This window comes from Aquarana catesbeiana, linkage group LG04 (assembly GCF_042186555.1).
Source record: "Aquarana catesbeiana isolate 2022-GZ linkage group LG04, ASM4218655v1, whole genome shotgun sequence".
Lineage (NCBI taxonomy): Eukaryota > Metazoa > Chordata > Amphibia > Anura > Ranidae > Aquarana > Aquarana catesbeiana.
Genome location: NC_133327.1, coordinates 148,661,113 through 148,687,647, shown reverse-complemented (window position 1 = coordinate 148,687,647; position 26,535 = coordinate 148,661,113). Strand labels below are relative to the sequence as shown.

At 43.3% G+C, this 26,535-nt stretch overlaps 1 protein-coding gene across 2 annotated transcripts in view; it reads left to right on the top strand.

Annotated features, from left to right (window-relative positions):
- Positions 1-26,535, top strand: part of PER2 (period circadian regulator 2) — a 132,141-nt gene that overhangs the window by 58,019 nt on the left and 47,587 nt on the right. For both annotated transcript variants that reach the window (XM_073625862.1, XM_073625861.1), the window contains exons 11-14: positions 9,088-9,241; positions 9,590-9,698; positions 10,689-10,817; positions 22,433-22,526. In XM_073625862.1, coding sequence (XP_073481963.1) covers positions 9,088-9,241; positions 9,590-9,698; positions 10,689-10,817; positions 22,433-22,526 — 486 coding nt within the window. The remainder of the gene's footprint in view (positions 1-9,087; positions 9,242-9,589; positions 9,699-10,688; positions 10,818-22,432; positions 22,527-26,535) is intronic.

The following is a 26,535-nucleotide window of genomic DNA, read 5'->3' as shown; positions in this document are numbered from 1 at the left end:
TCAAAGTCTGTGAGGGGGGAAAATCTCAAATTCGACCCCAGTGATTGTGCATAATGGCATAGTTGTAGGTAACCGAAGAAGGCTTGTTTGGGGATATCAAAAGACTTTTGCAGGTCTAGGAAGGGTCGCAACATTCTGGTTTTAGGATCAATTAGTTGTCCATAACGGAATATGGCCTTATCCATCCAAAAGTGGGACATCTGTGAAGTTAAGCTGTCAGGAATATTGGGCGTGAATAGAAATGAAGTGACTGGGGAGGATGTGGTGGTGAGCGGATATTTCAATTTAGCCCGTCGCCATAAGGTACGTAGTAGAGCCATCGGTCCTAGCAGTTGTATGCTGCTGGGGGGTATATCAGAGCTCCAAAGCATGGAATTTGGGTGTATGGGGGCCAGCCACAGCTTTTCTATCTGTGTCCACCTATTGTAAGCATGTAGGGAGCACCAGGAGGCTATAGGTCTTAGTTGAGCTGCCAGGTAGTACTTAGCTATGTTGGGAAACGCCAATCCACCCTGGTTACGTGGGGCATATAAAACAGATCTAGCAACTCAATGTCTTTTATAGTTCCAGAAAAAGTTTATCAGGTCGGCTTGAAGTTTTTTTAGGTGTGAACACGGAATGGGAATGGGGAGTGTCTCAAAAAGATATAGAAGTCTGGGTAGTATCGTCATCTTCAAGGTTGCAAGTCTACCAAAAAGGGACAGTTTCAGAGATTTCCATTTGGTTAGGGAAGCTCTGATAGAGGTGAACATTTGGGGGAAGTTAGCTTTGTATAGTGTATCGTATGTGGATGTTATATGTATCCCCAGGTATTTTAGGGAGGAGGACCGCCAAGAGTATGGAAATGTTTGCGAGAGTGTGGATAATGTTTGGGGGGATAGATTAAGAGGGAGAGCCTTCGTCTTGGAGCCGTTAATTTTATAACCCGAAAGGACGCTATACCTTTCCAGCTCTACTTGTAAATTTGGGAGGGATATATGAGGTTGGGCGAGAGTGAGAAGAGCATCATCCGCAAATAAGGAGATCTTGAATTCTCTAGTACGGACTGGAATACCATGAATACTTGGATTATTTCTGATATGGGCTGCTAATGGTTCAATGCATAGGGCATATAACAGAGGGGAGAGTGGGCAGCCTTGCCGGGTCCCATTAGAGATCAGAAAGGTAGGGGAGGTGGCAAAGTTAGTGCGAACCTGGGCTGTTGGGGCCGAGTATAGGTGGGTAATAGCTCGAAGGAATGGGCCCTCAATACCGGCCCGATTGAGAGTCGCGAACAGGAAAGGCCAGCCCAGCCTGTCAAAGGCTTTTTCGGCATCCAGGCTGAGCAGTATTGCCTCCGTTGAATTTCTGTTCGCAACCTCCACCAGGTCAATAACCCTCCTGGTGTTATCCCCAGCCTGTCGGCAAGGGATAAAACCCACCTGGTCCCTATGGACCAGGGATGGCATAAAATTGTTTAGTCTGTTTGCCAGCAGTTTCGTAAAGATTTTTAAGTCTGTGTTGAGGAGTGCTATTGGTCTGTAATTGGCCGGAAGAGTATGGTCTTTCCCTGGTTTTGGGATTAATGTCAGGTAAGAATTTTGCATATCTCTGGGAATGGGTGTGTCAGAGAGAAATGAGTTAAAAAGGTTTGTCATATGGGGGAGTAAATGTGGTAGGAACGTCTTGTAATAGAGGTATGGTAGTCCATCAGGCCCGGGGGCCTTATTGTTTGGTAACAGTTTGATTGTTTCTGTCACCTCCTCCTCCGTAACGGAGGCATTAAGAGTCTCCAGAGCAGAGGAGGTAAGCCTAGGAGTATCCGTTTCCGCTAGATAAGTATGGATGGCCTGGGATAGGTCAGGAGGGGGTGGGTTGTGCGGAACACTCGGGTCATTATACAGTGCAGAATAAAAGTCATGAAAAAGTTGTGCTATTTTATTAGGGTGGGACTGAAGGACCCCATTTGCCTCCCTAAGTTGTGTAGTTGTAGTAGTTGCTACTTTATCGCGAAGCTGTTTCGCCAGAAGCGTATGTGATTTGTTGGCTTTGTCGTAATACGTCTGTCTAAGCCTAATTAACGCTTTTTCTATTTTACCCATCTCGATATCTTTCAATCCAGCCCGAACACTAGTGAGTTCTCTAAGGGTTGCTAAGGACGGAGATGCGAGCAAACGCGCTTCCAGATGTTTAAGTCTGTCTAAAAGGGCGCTGCGTGTTGTATTAGCGTTTCTTTTTAAGGCAGTAGAGAGTGAAATGCATTGGCCTCGAAAGACCGTCTTATGGGCCTCCCACAGAGTTGAGGTGGAGATCTCAGAGGTGGCATTTTCCGCAAAGTAGAGTTTCAAAGTTTGCTCTAATTCTATTCTAGATGGGTCATGTTTAAGTAGAAAATCGTTTAGACGCCAATGGCATTTACGAAAGGAGCTTGGGGAAAGTGTCAGGGAGAGTGTAATCGGGGCATGATCCGACCAAGAAATGGCCTGAATGTCTGGGTTCATGCATGTTCGCAGAGTCGGGGCGTTGACAAAAAAATAATCCAATCGTGAGTGGGACATATGGGGATGAGAATAGAAAGTAAATTGTTTGGCAGAAGGATAGGTAGTGCGCCATGTATCAAACAGGGCATATTTCCTAATTAGTTGGCGAAACTGGGCGGCCATTTTATTGGTTGTTACTTGGGTTTTCCTCTGACCCACTGAGTGTTTATCAAGACCCGGAGAATGAACAAGGTTAAAATCTCCTCCAATCACCAGGTATTGATGGGAGGCCTCAAACAGGCGATCGAAGACCTTAGACAAAAAGGGGATTTGATTTGTGTTTGGAGCATAGATGTTGCAAAGAGTGATATTCGCTCCTCCCCAAAGGCCTCGGAGGATGAGGTAGTGTCCTAGTGGGTCAGAGTATAGGGATTGTAACTGGAAGGGGGAGCCTTGTCTAAAAAGAATTGCCACCCCTGCCCGTTTATGTGGGCCAGAGGCCTGGTATATATGAGGGTATTGTCGCCGTGCAAATGTCATAGTGCCCGTTTTATCAAGGTGGGTCTCCTGAATGAAAATAATGTCAGCTTTGGACCGTTTGAACTCTCGTAGCGCTAGGCTTCTCTTAGTATTTGAGTTAAGGCCCTTTACGTTTAGTGAAAATATGTCAATCATGGTGGGTATGTTGCGGGAAGAGACGGTTGCTTACCTAGTGGGCGTAGTAGAGTCTTGGAATATAGGATGTCCCTATATTGGGTCTCCTTGTTGATTACGGTTTGGAGGTCTGGGACCCCCCGTACCCGAACCAGGTCCCGGAGGCGAGCGGCACCCAGGAAATTGAGAAAGAGAAGAGGAACGGGAGTAACAGTAGAGGGAGAGCAGAAAAAAAAGAGTGAAAAACAGAAAAAAAACACAAGAATTAGTACAAAGTCAAGTTTAGTTAACCATTCACAATATAACCCACCTACATAGAGTGATGGGGTGGGAGACTCCGAAGGGCCCCCTCTGACATCGGAGGCGGAAGTGCCATTGTCAGAAAAAATAGAGGAAGGAGCCATTCGGAGAGCCCCGGGGGGGGAGGAGAGGACGGACCCAACGAGGGGACGACCTCCCTCCGAACCTGCCTGCATCTAAATTCGCAAAAGAGGAACTGAATAACAGAAAAAACATGGAACCTGCATGCATCAACTGGCAACCGACATGCCTATATTCCTGGTTATGACCCGAATAAAAGTATAAACCACTGAGGCTATTGATTCGTAAAATTTGGAGCAATAGAAAGATGTATCCTGCAAATTCAAAAACTGTAATAAAAAAAAAAACAGGTGCAAAGGATACCTCTCTTCGTGGTAGTATTCTCCTATAGTTTGATCCCCGACATGGGGGTAGCGAAGAAAAAGGGTTAAGGGAAGGAGGGGATAACCCTCTCAACTAGCCCCGCCCCTCCTCCAACCCACAAAGTAAGGGGGAGGGGAGAGAGAGAGTGGGCAAATGGGTATAGGTAAATGGAGAAGAGGGGGGGATGGGGGGGGGAGAAAAAGGGGAGGAAGGGGAGAGGGAGAGAGGGTATGTGTGAAAGAGGAGGGGCGTGGGGGGGGGGGAGGAGGGGGGGTGGCCTAGCTCGGTTCATTAAGTAAATCCTATCAAAACTTTACAGTCATACTCAAACATATGTTGCTAACTTGATAAAGGATCTGTTTGCTGAATATGTCCACCCTACAAATGGGTAGGATGAGCAGAGTAAGGTTTCGGGTTCCTAGGTATAGAAGTAGGGGAAGATTAACCAAGTAAACCTGGAGTCAGTCTGGAGTAAGGACTTTAAATGAGCAGCAGTTCATCTCTGATGGGATGGTGGGGAAGGGCCCGCAGATCGCGGTCTTGTGCGTTTCCGGCCTGCGACTTGGATCCAAGGGTCTGGGCGAGGTGGGGGTGTTGGGAGCGGTTCCCATCCAGGGGTAGGTGGTACCGGAATATCCAGTTCTCTGCAGAAAAATTGGAGATCTTCCGGATAGCGGAGGGTTGTGGACCTTCCATCTTTTTTTGCCGTGAGGCTAAAGGGAAAACCCCAATGATAGCGAAAGTCATGCTCTCTTAACAAGGTGAGGAGTGGTTGCAAAGATCTTCTTTGTTGAAGGGTAATCCATGAGAGGTCTGGGAAAAGTTGTAGAGAGGCCCCGTCAAAATCAATGGTATGCATGTTTCGCGCCTTTCTCATAATGTCCTCTTTGAGGGTGTAGTTATGTACCCTGCAGATCACGTCCTGTGGGCGGGATCCTGGTCCACGGGGGCGCAAGGCTCGGTGCGCGCGATCCAACTTAACTCGTTGGTGTTCCGGACGGCCTAAAATGTTATTGAAAATGGCTTGCAAAGTCACATTCAGGTCTTCTTCTTGTGTCGCCTCCGGTAGGCCTCTGACCCTAATATTATTACGCCTACCTCTATTGTCGAGGTCCTCGAGGTGACGTTGGAAGTCTCTGAGGGTAGTGGCTTGTGAGGTTAAGCGGTCGTGAATTTGTGAGATTTCAAATTTAGTGTCATTTGTTTCCTCCTCTAAGGATGCGACTTTAGTGGACAGTTGGTGAAGGTCAGTGCGAAGCATATTAATCTCAGTCCTGCAAGTGTCCCGTACTTCTTGGATCAGCATGCGAAAGTCCTGTTTTGTGGGCATACAACGGACGTAATCTCACCAAGATGTGCATGCTTCAGGGTCAGGGTCAGAGTCTGATGGAATGTGAGCATGTGAGCCCTGCACTATAGCTGAATAGGTAGCTGGTATGGGGGTTCCCCTCTGTGGTGTTAGTGAAGAGGGGGTAGTGCTGGCATGCTTAGTTAGCAACGGGCCGTGCGGGCTCCCGGGTTGTGAATAAGCCCCCTGGGATCCTGGTGGCCTTGAGGCCTGTGAAAGTGCTGGGGCCTGGACTGCATCTCTCTGAAGAAAGGAGAGAGAGGGGGCTCTATCCCTGTGTAGCTGGGAACGTTGCGGCATGGAACGAGGGTCCCATTCTGGGGCGTAGGAGTCCCAGGAGGGGGATAGCTGGCCGGTGGATACAGATGGCGCAGGCCCTATGAGGCTTGGGGGAAAAGTTTGTGATAAGCTGCCCAGGACATGGCCTCCGGAGGGGGAGCCGATTGAGAGGTCAGCAGGGGGGATCGGAGAATGGGTGGCGGGCAGGTCACCCTCGGATCCGTACCTGTTACTCCTGCGGTCCGCGGAGGCTTGTGGAGGAGGAGAGGGTGAGATTGCTGTGTGTGGTGCCGGCGCCATCTTGGCCTCGTGGTGTCCGGCCGTAGCTCCCTGCCCGAAATACTCGGTGATGAGTGGCGGGGGGACCGAGGAAGAACGGGTTGTGTGTCCTCTGGGGTCCGTTTCTTTGTTTTTGCGCGATTTGCCCATGTTTTGCTGCGGAGAGGTGCAGGTTCCAGCTCTATGCAGGCAGGTCGGAGCGGGAGCCTCAGTGAAACACGTCCGCCCGGGAAGCCATCCAAGCCACGCCCCCGAAAATTATTATTTTTAAAGTGCCCCATCCCATAGAGCTTGCGCACAGAAGCGAACGCATATATAAGTCGCACCCGCATATGAAAACGGTGTTCAAACCACACGTGAGGTATCGCTGCGATCGTTGGAGCGAGAACAATAATTCTATCTCCAGACCTCTGTAACTCAAAGCTGGTAACCTGTAGAAATTTTTAAAGCTTGCCAATGGAGATTTTTAAGTGCCAAAGTTTTGTCGCCATTCCACAAGCGGGCGCAATTTTGAAGCATGACATGTTTGGTATCAATTTACTCTGCGTAACATTATCTTTCACAATATAGACTCACCGTTACGATCGGTGAGGCGGAGAGCGGATCCGCCGGCGCCGGTTGTAGATCATAGAGATTTCCGGCGGACCAGATGGTTGCCGGAGTCTCTATGATCATCGGAGGCTGGGTGCGATGTTATGACGTCACGCCCGGCCTCTCCATTCAAAAAAACGGCACCGCTTCGGCTGGGAAGCGGTGATTGTTTTATTTTATTTTTTTATTTCAGGCTTCCCAGCCTAGTGGTGAGATATGGGGTCTTATTGACCCCATATCTCACTATTAAGAGGACCTGTCATGTTATATTCCTATTACAAGGGATGTTTACATTCCTTGTAATAGGAATAAAAGTGATCAAAAATGTTTTTTTTTTTCAAAAAAGTGTCAAAATAAAAAAAACAAAATATAATTATCAATAAAAAAAAATAAAAAAATGTTTAAAGCGCCGCTGTCCCCGTGTGCTCGCACGCAGAAGTGAACGCATACGTAAGTCCCGCCCACATATGAAAACGGTGTTCAAACCATACATGTGAGGTATTGCCGCGAACATTGGAGCGAGAGCAATCATTTTGTCACTAGACCTCCTCTGTAACTCAAAACATGTAACCAGTAAAAAAATGTCAAATGTCGCCTATGGGGATTTTTAAGTACTGAACATTGGCGCCATTCTACGAGCGTGTGCAATTTTGAATCGTGACATGTTGGGTATCTATTTACTCGGCGTAACTTCATCTTTCACAATATGCAAAAACATTGGGCTAACTTTACTGTTTTGTTTTTTTTTTTTAAACACAAAACTGTTTTTTTCCCAAAAAAACGCGTTGGAAAAATTCCTGCGCAAATACCGTGTGAGATAAAAAGTTATAACAACCGCCATTGTATTCTCTAGGGTCTTTGCTAAAAAAACATATATAATATTTGGGGGTTCTATGTAATTTTCTAGCAAAAAAATAGATTTTTACATGTAGGAGAGAAATGTCAGAATTGGCCTGGTAAGGAAGTGGTTAAAATGTAAGGTGTTTTTTTTTTCTTCCTGAAACTTCCCTCTTAAAGTGAAGGTGCGTGTTATACTCCAATAAATACGGTATATCCAAATAACACGCCAAGCTCATCTCTTTACTCACACACAAAGCCACAAAGGCTAGAGAGTTCATGTTGGGCAGTGTATTGGTGCTCAAATGAATACACCTAGACTGAATTTTAATGGTTCAAAGAATGTCAGGCAAAATAGTCGGCCCTCTTTGAAAAAAGTTTGGACTCCCCTGATCTATCCCATAGTTTGTAGACCCGATAACTTTTATACAAACTAATCGATATACGCCTATTGCAATATTTAAAAAAAAAAAAAAATGTAGAAGAACATATATCGGCCTAACTGATAAATACATTATTTTTTTAATGTATTTATAGCAGAAAGTAAAGAAAATAAAGTGCCGCAGTGCCGCATGGCCTGGTTATTAAGGGGCCAAATCCTTTCAGGGCTGAAGTAGTTAAGGTAATGGAGTGGCCTAGTCAGTCTCCAGACCTTAATCCTATAGAAGATTTATGAAGGGAGCTGAAACTTCGAGTTGCCAAAGAGACAGCCAAGAAACCTTAAGGATTTAGAGAAGATCTGTAAAGAAGAGTGGACCAAAATCCCTCCTGAGATGTGTGCAAACCTGGTCACCAACTACAAGAAACCTCTTACCTTTTTGCTTGTCAACAAGGGTTTCTCCACCAAGTACAAAGTCATGTTTTGCTTGGGGATCAAATATTTATTTTACTCACTGAACTGCAACTCAATTTATAACATTTGTATCCTGTGTTTTTTTTTTTTTTTTTCTGTATTTTTAGTTGATATTCTGTCTCGATCATTTAAAATATACCTATGCTAAAAATTATAGACCCTTCGTTTCCTTGTAAGTGGGCATACTTACAAAATCTTCAGGGGATCAAATAATTATGTATTTACAAAAGTGATCATAAGCGTTCTTTGAGCTAAAATTGGCCATATTGTAGCAAATTTGCTCCAGATATTGGAGTTTTCTATGCTTAATTGCCTAATGATTAAGAAAGGAGACTTGTATATGAAGATACTGGAATTGTGTGGAAGAGCAGCAACCCTGGTTATAAAGCCTAAATCTTCTGTTGCCCCTTTTGTGCACATCTGCACCTTTCCTGAAGCACTTCGGTGTAGCAGGGTTGGTTGCAGAGGCTTTCGTGCGTTACTGTTCTTTGACATGCAGACGGCAGTCCTAACCAGGCTTTTCCTAAAAAAAAAAAAAAATCAGATGAAATTTAATATAACTAGAGCAAAGTGCTGCCTTTGGGTGCAGTGGCACTTCCACCTGTAGTTCCCTGTAGCTTAGGATTGCGGATGCAAGAGCAACAATGCTGAATACAAGTTTAGTAAAGGATTTGTCAGCACTGCCCCCTGAGCAAAGGAATTGATATAGCAGTTGCTCTGGCAGCATGAACTAGAATATTGAGAGAGCCAACAACCACTAAGATAAAAGGCATCACTGTAGTTTATTTTTGTAGTTCTGTGCTCACAGCTGCACTTTAAAGTGGTTGTAAACCTCAGACATCAAATCTGAACAAAGCATACCCCTCCTATAGTGTGTACTTGTCTCAATCCAGAGCACAAAGTGTCATTTCTGTACACTGTCTTTAGTCACTTCTGGCAAGTTTTTCTTACCACCAAGAGAACATTTGTGACAGGGGAGGGAGCCCCAGCTGATTGACAGTCTCAACTATGTTTGTAACATGACCAAATGTGGAAATTTTTCAAGGCACTGTATGTATGTATTTATGAAAATTATATATTTTTATCATTTTTATTTTTTTTAGTTCTGCAGTATGGAGGGCAGCCTTTTGACTTCTCCCCAATTCGATTCCGTGCCCGCAACGGGGAATATATCACAATCGATACCAGCTGGTCTAGTTTCATCAACCCTTGGAGTCGAAAAGTATCTTTCATCATTGGCAGGCACAAAGTCAGGATGTGAGTACAGCCTATGCCCTGTACTTTCATGCATTAAGGGCGCTGCGTAATCAGCACCAACAGCCAATGAACATTATATTTGTATTTCTGATCTTTATTTGCTGGTAAGAGAGAACCATACAGGACATTATTGTAGACTATGCCAAATTGTGGTGTACTTGCTTTTAGTGCACTAAGACCTGTTTTTTTTGTCTCAGCTACTAATAAATCTCTAGTTGTCCATACCTATGACGAACTACTGCAAATTAACATTGGAAAATTTCTTAACTTTGTACTTGTAACTGAATGCCCCAATGATAAAACAATAACTGTTAGTACACGTATGGTGCCGATCTTTGTCATTATTAGGGGCCCTGTTAATGAAGACATTTTTACTGCACCACCACGCTTAGAAAACCAGTCACTACAACCTGGAATTCAAGAGCTTACAGAGCAAATACATCAGCTTCTTATGCAGGTAAGTCACCTTACACTGAATTAATAAAATAGCATTCTGCAGGGCATGATTAAAAAAGTCTGGTGTAACCACTAGTTATTCGCACACGACGAATGTGGCTTATCCTCTACTCGATTTTCTTAGTAGTTCAGCATTGATGCTGATTGCTCTGCCTCCAGAGGGAGAGTTTATGTAACTCCATATGTAATACAGTCACAAAAATAGACACAAAATGAAAGAAAGCTGTAAAAGCCATGTCAAAATTACTTTCAGGTAAACCTTTTTAACAATTATTACAAAGGTGTTTACAAAAAATGCGTATATTAAATACAGCGGTGGCTTTGCTGTGGAGGCGGTTGCAGAGGAGGCAGCCGACAATGGAAGCCCCATAGTAACTCTATGGGTGACGTCACTTCCCATTCAGTTCACAACTGTTGTCAGCTATCTTCTCTGCAGAGCTTCTGCCGCTGGAAACCGGACCGGCTTCAAAAAAGGTATGTATACCGATTTTCTTCTTTACAGGGCTATATAGGTTAGTGTTAGATCATGGATGTCTGTAGATGTAGCGATTTTTAGTGTTGGGGTGGACTTTCTCTTTAATGTTAATCAGTTTATTATAACTAATGTTTTGAAGTATTCAGTAGTTAAATTACATTATAAAGAGTATTGTAATTGGCTTAAAAATGGCTGAAATAAACCATATTTGAGTGCTTTTTAATCAGTTTTCTGGATTTCATATAGACCTTGTGTGTTACTGATATGTTTCCAGGAATATATGGTAGATTACGTTGGGAGCCACATATGTGTTTTATATGGCACAATATAGCCTGTAATGAGCATATTATTGATATTAGACAGGGAGATGGTGATTACCTCTAAAAAAACACATGGAAATTGAGTTGTGCATAGAAAAGGCTTACAAAAAAAAGCTTATAATGCTGTAATGGAAGGGGTGAACATGTCTTATACCCTTGTACATGGACAGTTTATCAATGCATTGTCTCCATTCAGCCTGTCCATAACGGTGGCTCCAGTGGATACGGAAGTTTGGGCAGCCATGGTTCGCATGAAAACCCGATGAGTGGAGCCTCGTCCAGTGACAGCAATGGGAACCTTAATGAGGATGTGAAAAAGAAACATGTTAGTAAAATAAATGTGCTAAATTACATTGGTGTAACATTGCCTGTCAACATTTCTGGTTTTCTTGCTCAGCGCTTGTCTTCTAACCATAGCATAATCCGCATGTATTTAATTGTTTTTTTTTTACCCCCATTTCCTTTATGCAGCTCTCTCCCTTTGAAATCTTATGTTCTATCCCTAAGCCATCCTGTCTCTGCTATTTTTTGATGTATTATATAATCATTTCAGTCATTTCCGATTTCTGGTCAGCCCCTAATTAATTCTTCCCACACAGCAGACATTGGCTGAATGCTGATTGATGCAATCAACCTGCCCCTCTTTCTGGGGATACTACATACAATAATCACGTATTGCGCTGATTTGCAGGCTGGCTGAATGAATTTCACAGTACTCCCGAAGTACCCCTCCTCCTCCCTTGTGTTTCCCCTATCTCCTGCTGTTATCCCACTCTCCTTGTGTGGGCAGAAAAGAAAGTATGGGCTATAATCCCGGAAACCGCATGCAGCATATTTCATGTGTGGGACAGACCCTGCATAAGAGACTTGCTTGTGTGAATGTGCGTCATTCCTGAAGTATGCCTGTTTTTTTTTTGTTTTTTTTTTGTAGGAATGGCACAGGCTCTGTGCGTCACCGTGCGAGGTATGTGATACTTTCAAGTGAATGATGTTGTATTTGACTGAGTGGGCATGCTGATCCTGACTCCTTGTCTGTCTGTTTCTGTCAGATTCCTTAGCTTCATAATATGACATGTGCCCAGATCATGCAGTGTGTGCAGCCTGGGTCTATAGACAGAATTAGGCTTGTTCAGTGAACACTGCTAGTGGCTAAGGGGTTGATTTTCTACAACCAGGGCGTGCAAAATCTGGTGCAGCTCTGCATAGAAACTAATCAGCTGCCAGGATTTTTTTTTTTTTTGTCAAAGACTAATTGAACAAGTTTGAAGTTAGAAGCTGATTGGCTACCATGCACAGCTGCACTAGTTTTTGCGCTTGTCCGGTTTAGTAAATCAACCCTTAAAGAGGAAGTAAACCCTGCAATCCCTATGGTGCTTTTCATCTATTTTGTTCTGATCACTTGTTAGCAAGCATCACATAAGCTAATCCGGCTACAATCGCCTATTACTTTATTTTATTTTATTTTTTTTAACTTTGAACATTTTTTTTTTCTTCCTGGATAAGGCAGCACTATCTTCAGTACTGTTATCTGAGTCCGATTTTCCACCCTTTCAAGTTTCCCTTCGCCGCAGTCTCGCGCATGCACAATCGTGTTATAGCCAAGCCTCGTTCTCAATCCAATGTTCCCACGACAACCGCCGCTCAATGCCGAGTTAGCTGAATTACTTATAATAGCTAAGCATGATTGCATGTGTATGCCTGTTAGTCCTGCTGCAGCTGATCGCCGCTCTAGAATGCAGCATGATTGACAAGGTTTTCCCCCCCATGTGACATCACACTGTCACATGGAGAGTACCAGGAACTAAAAAAAACGCTGCAGTCTTGTGATCTTAAATGGCTGCGCTGCTGGGAGCAGAAATACCATTCACGGCACCATGTCAGTGGCTGGACTGTACACCGAGCGTGCCGTAAATCAAGGGAAGGGAAACGCATGCGCTGGTGACATTAATAAAAACGGGACAGATTACAGCAAAACAAGGAGACAGTTATTAGCAGCAATCATGAATGAATGTTTTTTTTTTTTATGAGGATTACTATGCGATAAAGTTGTGAGGGAGAGTTTACAATCACTAAGTGTTCAAGTGAAAAAACCCAGAGCAACCAATCAAAATCTACTTTTTTATGAAGTCAGATCAGTCCACAAACACTTCTAATGGATTCCTGTGGGCACTGCAGTTTGCACTCTGTTGAATAAGCCTTATTGGCTCATTGCTCTTACAGTAATGTATATAAGGCTGGGCATACAGTATATGGCTCTTAAGCTTGTGTGCAAAGAGCTTACTGTATTTGTTAGCACCACTTTATTGTCCATTAGAGATTAGTTATGGTTTATTAGAGATACAAGGTTTCTATTGCAGTCTGTTAATGCTACCACCTGCAAGAGGTGGTACACTGGCAAACAGGAAAATTTGTAGACCAGCTCGTGCACAACCCCCTCCTCAATATAATTTTTTTCCTCTAGTGTCCTAGATGGTTGGATACCTTTTCTTCAGCTCTGCTAAAAAGAAGTCCTTCTCTTTTTTTTTGCTAGTTTTCTAACCTTGGTGACTTTAAACAAGGTTTTTGCTACACTACTGGTGGTTTTTCCTCGATTATTCAATTAAAACTTCTTATTATACTGCTGTTTGAACTGTTCTCTACATAGAAGCTGTCCAGATCGGCTGCTCCTCAGTAGTAGCTATGCAGACCGTACCCTGCTGGACTGGATGTGTGGGGCTAGCCTGGATTGTGGCCATCAGGCACTGGACTGTGCATTGTGGAAATTTCTAGACTTGAGTGAAGCGTGTTAGCAGCGGAATACTTTCTGGGTCCAGCTTTGTGGCAAAGCCCTTGGTGTGACCCTGTATCTGATTTGCTTTGTGAGTAAGCCCAGTCAGGCTGAAGTGCAGGGAGCTCATTAACTGCTGTGCTATTAAATGGCAGCACAAGGGACGGTGCTTATATTTGATTCAATGTGTCCCTTGTTGGTGCCAGCTGCCATAGTTGAAATCCTCTGTCCTCTATATATATATCTCAGCCGTAATATTCGGACGCTACAGGGGTTAATAGAGCTTGAAAGACTTGTCACAGGTACGTATCAAAACTATAACTACTCTTTCCACCCCCCACCCCCCTTCTCCATTGTACTGTAGCTTCCATGAATGAAAGATGCTCTATGAATGGAGGAGGCGGACCTTTTATTATTCCGCCTGTCCTACCTTCATAGATAGCTTTGTATTCATAAAAACTATAGTACATGGTCCTGCCGCAAGTATCGCTCTATGGGGAATAGTGTAAGTCTGGAGGTCTTCATGGGACCTGATAACCAGAAGTTAAGTCTTTTGTCTGGGTGTTTTGCAGCCTTTGGATTATGTTTAATCACGGTGTCCTGCCTCATTCCTGCTCCCAGTCAGGCAGACACTGCCTATAAAGTGGTTTGAGATGCCTGCCACTCTCTCCTTGGTGAAAGATGCAGCATATGGACCCACGACAAGGTGTTTGATTTCTTGAACTGTGTGTTGTGGAACTAGTTATGCAGTGTTGCCTGTCAATCTTCTGGTAGGCTCTAGATCCTGAGTGGAAGGATTTCTGTTTATCCTACAGGCAGTGTGATTGGGTGCACAAGTTGTTGACGTATCTCTGGTCCTACCTATTCCCACTTTTTTAAAGGTCCTGCTTAGTTGCCATGATTTTAGGGCTGGCTCCCCTGGGGTTCACTCCAGTTGTTGTTGTTGTTGTTGTTTTTTTAATTTTATTTGTGGGGAGGTTCTTTTTATCAATCCATTGGTGTGGTGTAATGTGAGGGCTCTTTAACGTTATCTTGCTAAATGATTGGTTGCCTGACCAAGCAGCCCTTTCCTCATCATGGGGCCTCTGTCCTGGTTTGTAAGGTTGAGGGTACACCTCAGTTTTATCAACTGCTTTTTATCTTTTGGATTTTTATATTGTCCAAACTTCCTCATATGATTTTGTTTGGGTCAGGGCCCAGATGTTGTGTTTTTTTTTTTTTTTGTTTTGTTTTTTTTTTTGTTTTTTTTCTGTTGTGATTCCAGCATGTAGGTCCCCTGTTTTGTTGTATTTTCCACTTGTTATTTTGGTGGATTGCTGGTTGACTCAATGGTGGGGACTCATTGCTTCTTTAGTCAAGAGCTTCCCCAGGGTTATGGTTTTCTTTGTCTTGCTCTGTAGCATCAGGTTGATCATCTGTTCTCTCCTTGGTCATGACTGTTCCTCTGCCTTGCTGAGGGCTTCTCTCCATCTATCCTTGATTCCAGGATTTGGTTCCTTCACATAACTCTGCCATGTGATAATTAAACTTTTATTGGTCTGATCAGTGGCAGCAGACCATCCCTTAGTTGGGCTGCTTCTGGATTTCCCAACTATAAATCCCTGTATATCTCACTGGACTGTAAATACTGGGTCCTGTGTCCTATACAGTAAAGATAAATTTTTTTTATTGTAGTCGATTGAGGAACATAGGTGCTTCACACTCTGTTTTCTGTGGCTTATAGAATTGCGGTATGCTGGGTAGAGGACAGTTCATAACGGGGCTGGCTTATAACTGAGATTTCTCTGTCACTATGTCTGAGTTCTTTGGAAAACTTTTGATAGTTGTACATTCCTGAAACCAAAAATTCTAATACATTCTCTTTTTCCTCCTGACCCTGTTCAGGAATCAGAAGTGGAACCTCCTTTACTTAGATATGGAGGTAAAGTAATGACATTGATTATGTAGCAGAGGCTTTTCACTCCCTTGTATCTTATGAGGTACAAACTGGTTTTGTGCCAAATGCTTTCCACTGTGGACACATAAATGAATGCAGTGTGCACTAGTCTGCCTAAAGCACTTGATTCTCCACAGCCAAAATAGACCCCTGTGGGGCTCAAGATTCTCTTTGATCTCTGTGGACATGCACATGATTTTGACTAAAAGCTTACAGTAAGGGGAAAAAATATTTGATCCCCTGCTGATTTTGTATGTTTGCCCACTGACAAATGATCAGTCTATATTTTAATGGCAGGTTTATACTAACAGTGAAAGACAGACAAACAACAAAAATATCCAGAAAAAACGCATTTCAAAAAAGTTCTAAATTGATTTGCATTTTAATGAGTGAAATAAGTATTTGATCCCCTATCAATCAGCAAGATTTCTGGCTCCCATGTGTCTTCTATATGGGTAACAAGCTGGGATTAGGAGCACTCTTAAAGGGAGTGCTCCTAATCTCAGCTTGCTACCTGTATAAAAGACACATGGGAGCCAGAAATCTTGAAGCAGAAGCAATCAGATTACAATCTCTCCACCATGACCAAGACCAAAGAACTGTCCAAGGATGTCAGGGACAAGATTGTAAATCTACACATGGCTGGAATGGGCAACTAGACCATCGCCAAGCAGGTGAGAGGTTGACAACAGTTGGTGCGATTATTTGCAAATGGAAAAAACACAAAATAACTGTCAATCTCCCTCGGTCTGGGACTGCATGCAAGCTCTCACCTCACGGAATTCCAATGATCATGAGAAAAGTGAGGAATCGGTCCAGAACTACACGGGAGAATCTTGTCAATGATCTCAAGGCAGCTGGGACCATAGTCGCCAAGAAAACAATTGGTAACGCACTACGCTGTGAAGGACTGAAATCCTGCAGCGCCCTCAAGGAAGCACATGTACAGGCCTGTGAAGTTTGCTAATGATCATCTCGAAGATTCCAAGGGTGTTGTGGTCAAATGAGACCTAAGTCGAGCTCTTTGGCATCAACTCAACTCTCCCTGTTTGGAAAAGGAGGCATGCTGCCTATGATCCCAAGAACACCATCCCCACCATCAAACATGGAGGTGGCAACATTATGCTTTGGGGAGTTTTTCTGCTATGTGGACAGGACAACTCCACAGCATCAAAGGGACGATGAGAACCTCCATCCCTCAGCCAGGGCATTGAAAATGGGTCGTGGATGGGTATTCCAGCATGACAATGACCAAATACACATAGCCAAGGACAACAAAGGCATGGCTCAAGAAGAAGAACATTAAGGTTCTGGAGTGGCCTAGTCAGCCTCCAGACCTTACTTCCATAGAAAATATGTGGAGGGAGCTGAAGGTTTGAGTTACCAAACGTCAGCCTTGAAACCTAAATGACTTTGAGAGGATCTGCACAGAGGAGTGGGACAGATGTGTGCAAACCTGGTGGCCAACTACAAGAAACGTCTGACCTCTGAGATTGCCAACAAGGATTTTGCCACCAAGTCATGTTTTCTGAAGGGGTCAAATACTTATTTCACTCATTTAAAATGTAAATCAACTTATAACTTTTTTGAAATGTGTTTTTCTGTATTTTTTTGTTCTGTCTCTCACTGCTAAAATAAACCTACAATTAAAATTAGACTGATCATTTTTTTTTCTCAGTGGGCAAACTTACAAAATCTGCAGGGGGTAAAATAATTTTTCCCCCTCACGGTAGTCTGCTGAACATGTTTGTTAAAAATAAAACAAAAAACGTGAATGCATCTTCATGATGAAAGTTACTGGAGGTAAGGTACTCCTACACCTAAAGAAAAAGCCTACATCTTCTGCTTCTACTTCTACTCCCAAGCCTTCCTCACAATGAAGGGAAACCCCCACTCCTTGGAGTGGGTGGATGTCTGTTGACATCTTAGACCTTTAATTCCAATGTGCCATTTCAAAGCTGTACAAATTAGAGTTTCTATCTCTTCCCCCTCCTCACTTTTACCTTCCAATCTGCCAGCTTCAAGTCAGTATCTATACAAAAGCTTTAATGACCGCCTTGTACCAACATTAGGTGTACCATGTAGAGTGGCTGTACCAGTTCCTTCAGAAGGGAGGTCTCTAGGTTTCTATTCAAACCTGTTACAGTCCAATATCAAAATGGAGACATCATCCCAATACTGGACTTAAAATCGCTAAACCGATTTTTCTACATGTTCCAAAATTCTAGATGCAATCTAAAAGCTCTTACATCGTTACATAGTCTGTTACATAGGTGAGGTTGAAAAAAGACACAAGTCCAACCTATGTGTGCGATTATATGTCAGTATTACATTGTATATCCCTGTATGTTGTGGTCGTTCAGGAAGGGAATTCAACATCCTTGCCGCCTTTACAGTAAAGAACCCTCTACAAATTTTCTTCTAATTTTAATGAGTGGCCACGTGTCTTGTTAAACTCCCTTCTGAGAAAAAGTTTTATCCCTATTGTGGGGTCACCAGTATGGTATTTGTAAATTGAAAGCATATCCCCTCTCATGCGTCTCTTCTCCAGTGCTTGCAACCTTTCTTCATAACTAATGTCCTCCAAACCCTTTATTAGCTTTGTTGCTCTTCTTTGTCCTTCCTGGGGACTGGTGCCCAGAACTGGACAGCATACTCCAGGTGCGGCCGGACCAGAGTCTTGTAGAGTGGGAGAATTCTCCCTTTATCCCTGGAGTTAATCCATTTTTTTAGTGCATGCCAATATTCTTTTTGCTTTGTTAGCAGCAGCTTGGCATTGCATGCCATTGCTGAGCCTATCATCTACCAGGACCCCCCAGGTCCTTTTCCATCCTTGATTCCCCCAGAGGTTCTCCCCCTAGTGTATAGATTTCATATTTTACCACTCAAATGCATTATTTTACATTTTTCTACATTAAACCCCATTTGCCATGTAGTTGCCCACCCCATTAATTTGTTCAGATCTTCTTGCAAGGTTTGCTCATCCTGCGGAGAAGTTATTGCCCTGCTTAGCTTAGTATCGTCCGCAAATACAGAGAACCGTTTATCCTATCCTCCAGGTCGTTTAAGAACAAATTAAATAGGATTGGTCCAAGCACAGAACCCTGTGGAACCCCACTACCCACCCCTGACCATTCAGAGTATTTCCCAATTTATCACCACCCTCTGAACTCGCCCTTGTAGACAGTTTTGAATCCATGTACTCACCCTATGGTCCATGCCAACTGACCTTATTTTGTACAGTAAACGTTTATGGGGAACTGTGTCCAATGCTTTTGCAAAATCCAGATATGCCACATCTAAGATCTGTTATTGCTTCGCTCAGAAAAGGGAAAATTTTTGAATTAGTAGACATAATTTTCCCATTTACATCAGTGCTTCCTGCATTTTGCTGTGGTCCTCTGTACCCCGAGTGTTCACAAAAGTGCTTCTCCCTCTGGTTTTTCATCCCTTGTTGAAGGACTCCTCTGCCAGAAAGTGATTCCCCAATATCCAAAGACCCACCCAGTTACTTTAAACCTTTGGTTGGGTAATCAACTTTTCGAAGTCTGCTCTCCAGCTAACACAGCATCTGGAGCACTTGATCAAAAGTTGGACACATCCCAAGCAAGAATCTTCCTCCCTTAAGTGAAGATGGTGTTCCTAAGCTCCAGTGAACATCTGGTCACAACAACATCCCTTTACATCTGCGTGAGGGTTCTGGACCTCATGATTGTCTCCATTTTGAGGCATTTCCCTTTGTTTCACTCCAGACCCTTTCAGTCCAATATCAAGATGTGGAAAAATCCAATCTGTGGTTGGCCAATGCTACTGTCCGTTAGCCAAAGATCTCCCTGACATGGTGGATTTCCAAGCCTGCCCTGGAATTAGGGAATGCAATACTTCCCAGGACTTGGAATGTGGTAAGGACAGATGCAAACCTTACAGGCTGGAACAGAGTTTACAACTTTGTTACTGACCCCCTGACAGAGTACATGGTCTTCAGTCACAACTACCTATTAGGGCTGCACGATTCTGGGCAAAATGAGAATAACAATTTTTTTGCTTGGAATAAAGCTCACGATTCTCGCGGCGTAACAACATCTTTCATATTCTACAAAAAAATTGGGCTAACTTTACTATTTAGTTTTTTTTAAAATTCATTAAAGTGTATTTTTTTTTAATTGCATTTAAAAGACCGCTGCGCAAATACAGTGTGACATAAAATATTTGCCGCAACCACCATTTTATTCTCTGCTAAATAAATATATATAAATATATATATTTTAGTTTGGGAGTTCTAAGTAATTGTCTAGCAAAAAATGATTTTAACTTTAAAACCAACAAGTGTCAGAAAAAGGTTTAGTCTTTAAAGTGTTACTAAATCCACAACAGTAAAATCATTCTGTATATGCAGCATGCTTGTTATACTCACTGTGGAACTTAAGGGGTTATTCCTCTGCATTGCGTAAAAAGGCTGTTTTTATCCTGTATGCATAAATCCTCCACCCTTCTATACTGTCTATCTGGGTATAGACCTGCTAACACAGGTAGAGTAACTGACCTGCACATGCTCAGTTGTGTCTTTTTATGCTGGAGAGAACAGTTACTTGTTCTCAGAGATGGCCAGGTCACATGATATTGACATCACACATGTGGGCGTGTGTACAGGCTGCAGTGGAAATCTCCTCCTTCCTGAACTCTCAGCACTGGAGAAACTGTGCAGTTTATCATGTAACAGTGGTATACAGATCATCCAAAAAGGTATATAGTGGCACTGTGTTGGGCGGGTGGACTATTTTCATATTACTGGGTTTAGTAACACTTTAAGTGTTACTGCCCTCATTTACAGACCGAAGTTCATTCCTTTTGATCTAAAGAACAAAACATTACAATGTTTATAGTTGGCTCTGCAACTGAGGACTGTTGTGAAACTTGGCAGACTGCGAGGGGGGAAAAGATTGTGATTTTGATTCTTAACGATTAATCATGCAGCTCTACTACCTATCAACATTTTGAAACTGAGCCATCAGACTGTCTATAAAATTGAACTTCCCTTTTTACAAGGTCACCCACAGAGCACAATTGGACAATGCCACAGCAGTGCCTTCATGAATCAAAAGGGCAGTAGAAACCTAGCGGCCCTGAAAGAAACTAGTCTCATGGGCAGACACTTGCATTTTAGCTCAATCGGCAATCCGCATTTCGGGGGGTGGAAAATTAGCAGGTGGATTTTCTAAGCTGTAAATGCTTAGACCAGGGGAACTGGGCTCTGCACCCATTGATCTTTCAAAATATTTGTCAGAGGTGGAGAAAACCAGATGTGGCCAAATTGTTACCTCAAGGGGCAAGCTTCCAATAACCACTTGACTCGCAGTCCCTTATCAGGACTTTTCTGCAGGGAGTGCGATTAACTGCGGGAGACGGCAGCCTCCTGTTGCTTTCGATGCGGCTGCCTAATCGCAGGAATCCCTGCTGCCTCGGTATCTTGCATCTAACAAGATTGCGGGTGTGAAAGCACCTTTTATGGTTGCCGCCTTGATCCCCATGAAGTCTGAGCCTTTTCTTATTTTGGTCAGCAACAAAGTTGGTTTTGAGATCAAAACTTTTTTCCTTTTTTGTCTAGGGTAGTCTCCTCCTTTCACCTCAATTAGAACATTGTCCTCTCTTCCCTTTGCCCTGCCCCAAAGCCCCAGCAGTAAATCATAAAGCATAACAAAGAAATTGTCCTACATTGCCATGATGTGGTTAGGGCTGTCAGGGTCTACCTGAAAGTTACAACCTCTATTTGCAAGAGTCTATTTGTCTTGCCTGTGGACTCTCATAGAAGTCACCCTGCCTCCCTCTACAACATTGCCAGTGGGATAAGACCACTTATTTCCAAGGGCTTTCCACCCTTAGGGCAAAGTTCCTGCCTTTCCCATCAGAGTCTATTCCACCAGAGCTGTTGTCTTCTAGGCTTTTCAGGATCAAGCATCTGTATTCCTGATTTGCAAGGCCACCACCTGATCCTCGTTCAACAAGGTGGACATTCAGGCCTCAGCTGATCCAAACTTTGGCCGCAAGGTGCTTCAAGCTGCTGTTGGAGTATTTGGGTTTTTTGTTCTTTCTGTGGGCCAGTTCTCAGTTACTATGTTTTTTGCTCACCCCTCAGTTTTAATGCTTGGGTATGTCGAATGGTTTAAGAATAGGAGGTTTCCAGTGTCCAAGCACCTTAAAAGTTAAATTTTTTTATTTTTAAAAAAAGTTGCAAACAGGCAGGTTTATTTTTAATGCAGAAGGGACATTCTATGCCTCTACTGCAGTAGAGTTTCTGACCTGCCTGTCCACACTACACTGAGGTGCACACATGTAGCTCAGAGTAAAATTTCAGCATCTGCGAGGATGAATGAAAAATAACTGATGATCAGAACTTGGAAGACTGGCTAAAGATGTCAGCAGCCAGCGAGGGAGATGTGCTTGAAGGTAATTATTGTTCCGCTTCAAGAAAACAGCATATAACTCATGGTCTCTAAAAACCTTTTGCATCCTGTACTGTACTCCAAGGTACAGGTTGCCAGATAAAACTATCAAAAGTAGTGGCATGTCCTGCTACTTCGATTTGTTCCTTCCCAACTTTACTTGAAAGTGCATCTGTGTAGTTTATCAGCTTGTACTCTTTCCTTTTCGGTAGGTCGCTGGAAGTGAAGTATAACTCCCATTTTGGTTATAGGGTAATATGACTTGCTACCTTTTCTACCATGTGTGAATGCCTGAATAAGGCAACTACCAAGCCCCAATGCGGTCACATGAGTTATGGAGAGAATATGCACCCCCTGTGTAAGCTCAAAGTCATAAGTTAGAGCTAGCACAAGCCATCCTCATTTTCTTCCTTTGGCTGATGGTGTTGGAGTGAAGAGATGTATAAGCTAGTGGTTGTATCAGCATTAAAATGGTTTATTTTTCAAAAAATGGGCAAATCGCAGGGATACCTGTCAGTTGCCAAACTACTTTTGACTCCAACTCACGTTCAACACCTAATATTTTGAGGCAATATTATACCTCACACATGGCCAAAAAAATCATAAGCTCCTTTTACCCCTGGTCCTAATGTCAGCAGTGGACTATTCCCAACTTTATCCCTGATCTTACTTGCACACCTAACCATGCCCTTCTTTGATACTAAAATTGCCAGCAAATATTCATGTACGGATGTGTGTGGTGCTGGTGAAAATTTAGGGCTGCTGTTTTTCATACAATACTTTTCCGTGTTCTGCAGGGAACTCCACCTGTGCGTGGACGAAAGGGACAGCAGGCATCTACCAGACTAGAAACAAAAGATCACCCTAATCTGAAGATCACCCCTGAAACAGGTATGGGAGGACATAGTGTGGCTTTGTGTTTTTTTGTTTTTCGTTACTTTATTTCTCTATCTTGTACCTATTCAACCCCCTATAGGTCTGGAGTTATCTGCAATTAACAGCATAACAAAATCTCCACAAAAAGCCTGTCTTATGAACGCTACCGACCCTGTTTAAAACCTGAAGATATCTTTACTAAACCTATAAGATAATTATACCAAAAAACAAATGCGGGAGTATATCCCCTTTAAAAATGTATTAATGCATTAAAGCCACATGCTGTTGTATTTTTAAAATTAAAAACATCCTGACTATCTGAACATCTGTATCATGCAACTGTATCAAGTACATAAACAGGGGTGAAAGATTTATCTGAAAAATTGTGGTATGGGGCAGTTGGAAAAGGGCATCCTTTTTAACAGTGTGTTGGTCAATGTAATATATAGTAAGTAGTCGTATGTTAAAAAGGTTTAAAAAAAAATTGGTCTCCTATTTCAGATGTTCAGATGGCCAGAATGCTTTTAAATGAAAATACCAAAAAAAAAAAAAAAAAAAACCTTTTAAAGGTGATATACTGCAACCGGTTTTTTTCTTTTTGGTATAATTATCTTATGTTTTTAGTAATTGTATCTTCATGTTTTAGAAGGGTCCCGTAGAGTTCATAAGACAGGTTTCTTTTTGTGTTTTTGCTCATAGCAGTTATCACATTTCACATGGACCAATCTAAATAATGCACCAAACCTGTATTTGGCATGTGATCTACTTATCTGGCCCCTCATGTAAGGCAGTGGTCAATGGGTAGAAATATTATAGCTAAAAGAGAATTTTCCTCCACTGAGGGACACAGCTATAACAAAGGTTATACTACTGCTTGTAAAAGAAATGGACATTAGGTAAATTTAAAAAAAAAAACTGAAGGTCCAGTCTTCTTGAGTCTAAAACCCCTCCCCCCTCACACCTGTTCAGTATCCCTTGATGTCTTTAAGAGAATGGATGTCGTGTTCTTTTCAGTTATATATGTTTTGCGTGAATTTGAATATTTTGTACCTTTTTAACAGGTACTAGTAGATTAAAATTTTGGATATTGAATCTCTTGTAAGTGTCACCAATTAGCCTACAAGCACATATTTTCTTAGACTTAATGTACACGGGCATTTTTACAACCTCTCCTGAACGATTTAGGCAATTTGAGACAGATAGTAACCCACGTTTAAAACGCCCGCTTTGCCGCGTTTACATGATGTGTTTAGCCGCATTTGCGTTTTTGAAGCGTTTGAAAAACAATTTTTTTTTTTAATTTTTTTTTTTGCCATGTTTTAGAAGCGTTTGGTGCTTCAAATGTCTCTAAACTCGCGTCTGAACTCCATTTTTTTTTTTGCTTTCCAAAAAAGGCCTCTAATCTCAATTGCCTAGAAATGACATTAAACAAACCTGTGTACATGTACACATAAGATAACATTGGATGAGTTCAGGGGCAGCTGAAAAAAAGCAGCCAACTGCCTCTGAACGTCCATTTACCAGCAGCAGTGTACATGAGGCCTAAGTTCATATACTGTTCTCTCTGTGATAGCCCTACAGTCAGCAGAACTATTCCAGTTAGCATAGAATGCCGCCATTTAGGTCAGGACAGTTTAACCTAAGGATTCCTTGCAGATTATCTGGATCAGAGCTCTGACAGTTCCCCATCTCTGAAGACTCACTGTTTGTTGTGTTTGCTTAGCAAGCTAAAGACTGTGGTGAGATTTTTTCCCTTAACGTCTTTCAGGACAGCACCTTGAGAGAGCGTGGCTCCACCCACTTGACAGGAAACACACCTCCACCAAACTTTAAAAGGAGGCTCCTTCCCACTTATCAGTTTTTGTGTTTCCTCCGGAGGGAACACATGTGGGAGTTTGGAGCTCTCAAGGCGCTGTCCTGAGAGAACAGGCTCCCTACTCCACTATTTTTTCCTACCTCAAGAGAGCCGGTTCCTCCCATTTCCACAGGCTTACGGGTGTCGGGTGGATGGGCTCCTTCTCCCTAGTCAGTGCTCGGGGAGAGCCAGGACTGCTCCAGGAATCACCGCTTCCGGGTGGGGGGGGGCGTCGGGCATGGCAGGCACTTTCTTTTTTGGCCAGGACATGCTTTTTTTTCCTGACGCCACCACCATCTTGGGAAGGGCAGTCAGAGACTGCATCCGCCGGATGTGAGGTAACCGGAAGTGGGGCAGCATCCGACGGGCAGGTGCTAGGCGTCATTTCCGCTGGAAGCGCAGGGGGAGGAGGGAGGAATAGGTCTGGTGCCTATTTATTTCCGGTCCGGCGCACAGGCGTTATTGGATTCCGGAACCGGCGTTTTCGCCACAAGCATCACGCTGCTGCCTCAGCATGGACTCAGGAACCGCAGCAAGTGGGACAGGCACAGGCACCAGCAAGGCCCAGGTAAGGAGCAGACTGTAGATTCTGCTCAACTTTACTATGTGGTCTCTCTCTAGCTCTCTTCTCCCTAAATGTTTAGTGGGACTTGAGGGTATTTTTTTTCCCCCTGGTGGCGGAGGGGCACATGAGTCTGTTGTTTTTCTCACTGTGCACCTGTGGTGAGCATCTTGAGTGTTCAGGCTGACTCTAAAGGATGGTTTGTCTTTTTTTTTTCTCTTTTTTTTCCCTTATCTTGGCAGACCAAGAGCTCTGACCCTGGGATTAAAAAGAAATGTCCTTCATGCAAAACTAAGTTAACTGAAGGCTGGAAAAAGGCTTTATGTCAAGCGTGCATTGACTCCTTGGTGAGGGAAGAAACCGCTTCCGCATGCAGCGATCTGATCGCATCTGCCAAAAAGGAATTTGATGCTACCATTCAATCCTTCAGATCCTCACTTACAAATCCATCCGCAAGTCAGCCCACTACCTCACAGTCCTCTCAAGGCTCACTGTTAGTCCCGGCAGTGGAGGCAGAGATGGGTCCTCTGAACCGGGAAGGGCTTTCCCCCCCTCATTCTAATGAATCAGATGAGGATGGGGATGAGCTGGTGAATATGTCTTCCAAATATAAATTGTCTTTGGATCAAGTGGACGACCTTTTGAGGGCTATTTATGCTACGCTGGGCCTGGAGGAAGAGCATAAAGAAATGTCTTTACACGACAAAATGTATGCAGGGCTTAGCGAGCCCAAGACTTGTACCTTTCCTGTCCACGCAGTGATTTCTGAGACAATCAAAAAAGAATGGGCTGATCCTGATGGGAAACCATTCTTCTCTAGGGCTCATAAGAGAAGGTTCCCTTTTGATGAAGACCCAGCGGCTCTCTGGAATAAGGTTCCAAAACTTGCTGCAGCCTTTTCTCAAATATCAAGGTCTATTGATCTGGCATTTGAGGACATGGGGATATTAAAAGACCCCATGGATAAAAAAATGGATCAACAACTCAAGAGGGCTTGGCAATCCATTATGGGCAACCTTAAGCCAGCAATGGCAACCACTTGCGTCTCCAGAAACTTGGAGTTTTGGGTAAATCAGCTTAAAGCTCATATAATAGCGGATTCCCCTAAGCAAGACATCCTTGATTCCTTTTCTACTCTCTCAGCGGCCGTAGCCTATGTCTCTGATGCATCAGCAGAATCTATCAGGATGACAGCTAAAGCTGCAGCCCTTACTAATTCAGTTAGACAGGCATTATGGCTAAAAACCTGGCAGGGGGACGCAGCATCTAAAAATAAATTATACGGGGTCCCTTTTCTAGGAGATTTATTGTTTGGCCCTGATTTGGACTCAGTTCTTGACAGGACTGCAGATAAAAAGAAATCTTTTCCTGTCGAGAAGAAGAAACAGCCAGTCAAATGTTTTTTTCGTCCTCAAAGAGCTCAGGAACAAAACAAGCCTCAAGAGAAAAAGAAAAATTGGTCAGGGCAGAGGGGAAAGGGCAAAGGGAATGTCCTCTTTCCATCCTCCTGCGTCATCCAGCAAGACGCAATGACAACCGGTTACAGGTGGGAGGAAGACTTCAGGGCTTTCTCCCCTATTGGGCAAGCATAACAGAAAACCAGTACA